Here is a 6,286-nt window from a genome sequence, read left to right on the forward strand (position 1 = left end):
AAGCCAACGTCATTCATTTCCTAGTGGTTTTTTTTGTGGTTTGCAGTTTTTCCATTTCATTGTGTGGTGTGTAATATTTATATTGTGATTTAGTTGCAAGCACATTCTTACTTCTGATTTTAGTTTTCTCAGTTAACTCGTTGATTATTGAGAAGTCTGTTGTTTAATTTAAAAATGTAGGGATATTAGTTATTTAGACTGCAGAATCAAGCGATTCCCAAAGTTCCCAGAGGTCCAGGCTGACTGGGGTTCACTGGTGTCCACTGGGGGCAGCTCCCGTGCCTTCAGCAGTCCCGAGTCTCCTTCTGCTGAGTGTGGGGTCTGGGTCCCCTCCGGGTTAGTGGATGGCCAGGGTGGGCGTAGACGCTGGGCTCAGCTGGAGGTTCCCTTTCCTGGGTTGGAGGGAGGCTCTGGTGCACTCCCGTCTGAGGAGTCAGAGCTCTGCAGCTGAAGTAGGTCATCCTGGGGGTCTTCAGATGCAGCAGCCGGTGGGGGAGAGTGAGAGGGGAAGGGCGTGGTGGGGGTGGGGGAGGCCGAGGGGCCTGGAGAGGAAAGGACTCACCTCAGGTAATCCCATCCTGCCTCCTCTTCACCTGTGTGTCCTTTGTGTCCAGGAATTCCTCGGACAGTGCGGAGAGAGGAGAGGCCATTTCTCTCCTAGGTCCGGAGAGTTTCACCTGGGCGTATGTCACTGTCTGGGGGTCTTCATCGTGTGGGCTCTGCTGGAGAAAGACACTGGTGGGGGGTGTCCTTGAGTCTCTCTGACCCCCTGGAGTCAATTTTCTTCACTGTTCCCAGGATGATTCGATTACATCCCTTTCCTGATGGAATCTCAGGGATGCCCTAAGGCCGTGGAGAGTCTGGCCGCTCCCTCCCTGTGGTTCTGGCCTCTCCTCCTCACTCTGACCTTGCCCATTTGGCTGCAGCCTCACACGGCCTTCCTGCAAGAGCTCGCTGCTGCCTCAGGACCTTTGCACGGCTGTTTCTTCTGCCTGCAGGGGCTCGTCCATTAGAGGATCCTGTGGCCCCCTCTGTCCAGGCTTCTCAGATGACAGCTGAGCAGACAGCCCTCCCCTTACCATTCAGACTGGCCCCACTGCCCCACACTCTCTGCCCTTTCCCTGGTTTATGTTTCTTACAGCACGCTGCACTGCTGGACACTGCATTTATTTGCATTTTGTTTCCCACCATGAGGTGAGCTCCAGAGGCAGGGGTGGCTCTGCTCCCTGCTGTGTCTGCAGCTCCCACAGGGAGCCTGATCCACAGTGAGCTCCTGGGAACACTCGCTGGATGAATGAATGAAGGGAGCCCAGGGGACCGGGGTGGTTCATCTATTCCTCATCCTCCTGAGGCCTGGGGGGCGCTCTAACAACCAGACGGCCAAACAGAGGAGGAGGAGCGAGAAGGGGACCCAGGAGGAGGCCCGCGAGGTCCTGGGACAGCAGGAGAGAGTGAGGTCACAGCAGGCGGGAGGCAGCGTGCTGGACAAGGAGGGGTCCACCCCTGACGATGCTGAGAACCGGGGGAAGAGGACAGAGAAGTCCTGCAGGATTAGATCTGGCACCAGGAGGCCTTTGGTGCCTGGGACAGGGGCGGGGTCTCACCTGACTGTCCAGCTCCACCCCGTCCTCAGGCTGTGTGTCCTTCACGGCAGCATCTGCGGGGACAGAGCAAGGGGTTTGTCTCCTGGGAAGGTTCCCTGAGACCTCTGAGTCCTGCCGGCCCCTGCCCAGCTCCCAGACAGGGCCACTGCGATGAGGGAGGGGCTGCGATGTTCCCGAGGTCCCACAGTGTGGGGTGAGATCATCTCACCCTGAACCCCAGACCCTTTCCAGCCTGTGCCTTTCCCCATTGCTACAGAAACTTTGGGGCCCCCATCTCCTCCTGGCTGGTCCCCTCTTCCTGTCACTCACAGAGGTTTTCTTCCTGGGTGTCGGCAGCTGGGCTGGACCTGGGGGAGGAAAGGGAGCTTTAGGGGCAGTGTACGGGGGGGCCCAGTGGGAGTCTGGGGTCTTCGGGCAGAATTACCTCCTCTGAAGGCCTCTGTCTCTGGGCTCTGGCTCCACAGCCCCTGCAGGATGTTGGAAATCAGCCTTTCTCTGGGCTGGAGGAAGAAGCACAGAGCCTCAGCCCTGGGAACATCAGAGCCCCCTGCCCCCCACACACAGCTGGAAGGTAAGGAAGGAAACCGGAAAACACTCCTGCCTCCGTGTTCCAAATGCCCCATGAGATGGACAGAGCCCGAAGGACACTTTACATTTGTAGATGCGACTGACATTAAGTGCTTTTTCCATTTGCCTGGTGAGAAATGCTGGAACAGTTCCTCAAAGCTGCATTTGCCCAGTGGTTTGGATTCCCTTTGGCTGCACCCTGAGCCCACCCTCAGTCAGCCCACAGGGTCTCCCCTTCCCTACTCACCTGATGTCCAACGTTTGCCCTGACGTCGATATCGGAGGATGAGGAAGAGGAGGAGGAGGAGGAAGAGCAGCAGGACGAAGGCCACCAAGACGCCGGTCACAACCCCCAGGTGCCTTCCCAGACCTTGAGCATGATGACATCAGAAATGGGGGTGATGTCATTGAAATGAGCTCCTACTGTGTGCAGGTGACTGCTGGACCTTCTGTTCACCACCTCCAACCCCTACAACAGTCGTACAGCACGGAATGGAAACACCCACCCACCTTACAGATGGAAAACTGAGGCTCAGAGAGGGGAACCGCCTGTCCCAGGACCCCCAGCCGGGAAGCGGCAGAGCTGGGAAGGGAACCCGGGAGTCTGACCCGCAGCCCCTGTTCCCTGCACCACAGCTGAGCCCCGGAGATGCAGGGAAAGAGCCTGACCGTCCTGAACCACAGCCCTGCTCCCCTCCCCTGCCCCAGGTCACCGTCACTGCTGCAGGTGGGACAGGACAAGCCCCTGCGGAATCGGGTCTGGGAGGCTTCCCTGGGAGTTCTCCTCTCCCAGGAGGTCACAGCTGGGAGTCAGAGCTGAAAGGAACGTTCCCACCTGCAGGCCTCTCTCCTTTACACCTGGAGAAACTGAGGCCCAGGCAGGGGAGGGGCCTGTCCACGTCACCATCTTCAGAGGAGGCTGAACCTAGGACAGAATCCACCCCTGCCTCCCCGGACCCCGCCCACCTTCCTCTCAGAGCCCCCACTCACCACTCTGGGGATCCGACCCCGTGGGGTTGAGGGACTGGTCCTCAGGGCCTGCTGGGTCAGGATGGGAAGGTGAGGGCTGGGGCTGCCTTGCCCCCCATGTCAGCCCGGCTGCTCCTCCCCCAGGCTGGGCCCCAACACGTCCCTCTGCCTCGACCCCCCGGCCCCTCACCGGCCCAGCCTGAGCCCCTGGGAGCCTGTGGCCCCTCCTCTGGCTCTGCCCAGCTCCCAAGATGGAAGCCCGAGCTTGAGTCCCCGAGGGGAATGGGACTCTGGGAAATGTGTGGGAGGCCGTGCTCCCTCTGAGCCCAGAGGCCTGAGAGACTCACCAGGTGTGGGGGTGGGACCAGTGAGTGGGAGGCTGGGACTCCCAGAGGGTCCTGGGTTAAAGAATGAGAGGAAGCTGAGGAGCGGGGCTTCCTTGCAGTCCCCACCTCAAACGAAATTTCTCTACACGGGCCATGTGGCCTCCTCAGGCCGCTCCCTCCACCCACCTCTCCTCTTCATGATGCTGGCGATGCCGCTGAGGGTGGGCATGCCTGGGAGGGCCCTGTTGTCCTCCTCCCCTCTGAGGGTGAGTCCCCCTCTGGCTAAGCCCCGCTTAGATCCCTGCTCACTCTATCCCAGCCCAGAGCTCTCCTGGGGCAGGACCTGAGCTGAGCCTTTGAGTTCAGAGGGGACAGGGTCAGGGCCCCCACCTGAGACCACGAGCTCCAGGGGCTCACTGGGGTGAGTCAGCAGGTAGGGGTTGGAGCTGAATGAGGCGTAGCACCTGTAGGTCCCCGCGTGGGCTGAGGTCACAGGACCCATGGGAAATTCAGCCTGGTACATGTGAGACTGGTACTTTGATTTCAGACGCAGGAGGGCATCAGCTGCTCCCTCCTTGGTCAGAAGGAAAGTGTCCATCCATCCCTGTGACTGACACAGCAGGGTCACGTTCTCTCCTGAGGCCACCGTGGAGCCCGGCTGCACTGAGAGAGAGGGTCTGTCAGGGATCTGTCCTGGAGAGGAGAAGGATGGGTGAGGGGCTGCCCCACCTTGCTCTGAGCTGAGACCTCCCCAGGGCTCTCTCTGGGACCCTCAGTCTCTCTGTCTCTGTTTTCTCTGAGTCTCCCCCTCCCTACCCATCCCTGTGTCTGTCTCTCTCTCCCTTGGGACCCCCACCCCTCATCTCGACCATCACCAGCTGGGGTTCCCCGGCAGGGCCTGTGCAGAGCCTGGGTCCCTGACTGAACCCGCTGGGCTCCTCACCTGCGATCAGGATGTCCAGGGGGTCACTGGGGGCCGACCACTCGGAGGAGAGGTTGTGTGCACCGGAGCATCTGTACTGGCCCCCGTGGGAGCCCCTCACAGGGCCCAGGGTGAAGTTGGCCTGGGAGAGCCCAGCCTGGGGCTGCCGGCCAGGGCGCTGGAGGAAGTCACGTTCCCCCTCCTTGTACAGAGCGAATCTGTCATAGCCGGCATCAGAGCCACACTGGAGGGTCAGCTTCTCCCCAGGGGCCACGACAGGACCCGGCTGCACTGACAGTGACGGCTTCTTAGAAACACCTGGGAAAAGGTGGTCACGGTTTCCAGGAGCGACCCTCAGGCTTCCCCACAAACCCTCCCTCTCCCCCTGGGCCTCACCACTGCTCATCTTCCTGTGTCTCTGGCCCCAGCAGCCCTGAGCCCTCTCGTCCCAACATCATCCCACCTGGCGCTGCCCTGAGACGCGGCTCCTCCCCACCTGCCCGGAGACTCAGGGAACTCCAGGCAACGCTGTGAATTTCTCACCTGGGACCAGGAGCTCCAGGAGATCACTGGGTAAAGACCACACGTAGGGAGAGCGTGAGTCATAACCATAGCACCGGTACGACCACCTGCGACTCGGGCTCACGGGGCCCACGGAGAAGACGGCCCGGGATGACCCATGGGTATGGGGCTGAGAGTTCAGGCATTGTGGGTGTTCATCTTCTCCTTCCTTACACAGGATGAAGCCATCAAATGCCGCCCATGAGACACACTGGAGGGTCACGTTCCCTCCTGAGGCCACCACAGGGCTGGGCAGGGCTGAGAGGGTGGATTTGTTGTAGGCTCCTGGGAGAGAAGGAGGCACATCGTAAATGGGACTCACACCTCCCACATCATCCCCAGGGCTGGGCTGTGAGAGGGAGACGCCCCTGAGAGCCGACCCCCTTCCTGAGGGCAGAGCCTGGGGCTGGGACCCCTGAGTGTCCTCTCACCTGTCACCACCAGCTCCAGGGGGTCACTGGGCTCTGATGAGTGAGTGTGGCTGTAATACCGACAGCGATACTGCCCTGCGTGTTCCAAGGTGATGGATGCAATGGGGAAATAGCCCTTCTTGACAAGCTCTTGTCGTATCCGTCTAACCCAGGATGCTGGGTTTTTTTCCCTATATAGACGGTACTCCTGAACCTGAAGGCTCCCCTGACACCTGAGGGTCACAGGACTCCCCTCGCTGATCACAGACCCTGGCTCAGCCCAGAGAGTGGGCTTGGGAAGCGTCCCTGGAAGGAAATCAGAGATCGGATTCTAAGTCATTTCCCACCCAACAGATCTCAGCTCTTGATGGCAGGACCCTCCACACGCCCCCATCAGTCAGCCCAGAACTGCTATTCCCCATCCCCAGCTGCACGGAGGAGGCCCCTTGTCCCCAGGGAGGAGGAGGGAACTGGAACAGCTGGGGACAGACTCACCTGCCTGCACGCGGGTCCTGGGGCCCAGACTCAGCCCTGGAAGAGAGTTCCCTGTGAGAGATTTGCCCCTGAAGCCTGAGCAGGTCCTCCCCTGCCTGGGATCTTTGTGAGCCCCTGGGGTCTCCTTATGCACCAGCGTTTGGCTGTGGGGTGAGGCCCTTCCTAGGTTAGAATCTCCCCTCCCTCTTCGATCTCACCGAGACAGATCAGGACCATGAGGATGGGGTCAGGCGTCTCCCACTGCCCTGCTCTGCAGATGGATGAGCCCTCTCAGTGCTGGCAGGACAGGAGCACTTACAGAGGGTGTGTGGACACTCAGAGGCTGGGCCTTCTTGTCAAGAGATTTTGTCATTTGCAGCCACATGGGAAGCAGAACTGCCCTCCCCAGGAGCCTGGCTGTCATTCCTTTAGGTCTGAGGTTGGGGCAGGCAC

At 60.1% G+C, this 6,286-nt stretch overlaps 1 protein-coding gene across 1 annotated transcript; it reads right to left on the reverse strand.

The window, feature by feature from the left end:
* Positions 1-563: 563 nt before the first annotated feature.
* LOC116271753 (leukocyte immunoglobulin-like receptor subfamily B member 1) lies at positions 564-6,074 on the reverse strand. Its single transcript, XM_031660375.1, has 12 exons — positions 6,052-6,074; positions 5,855-5,890; positions 5,381-5,665; positions 4,932-5,234; positions 4,410-4,706; positions 3,857-4,159; positions 3,162-3,209; positions 2,419-2,541; positions 2,029-2,104; positions 1,914-1,951; positions 1,605-1,657; positions 564-719 (listed from the first exon to the last, which is right to left on the reverse strand). The coding sequence occupies exons 1-12, from the start codon at positions 6,068-6,070 to the stop codon at positions 564-566; spliced, it is 1,737 nt and encodes a 578-aa protein (XP_031516235.1). The 5' UTR covers positions 6,071-6,074.
* Positions 6,075-6,286: the final 212 nt, after the last annotated feature.

This window comes from Papio anubis, chromosome 20, assembly GCF_008728515.1.
Source record: "Papio anubis isolate 15944 chromosome 20, Panubis1.0, whole genome shotgun sequence".
Taxonomy (NCBI): domain Eukaryota; kingdom Metazoa; phylum Chordata; class Mammalia; order Primates; family Cercopithecidae; genus Papio; species Papio anubis.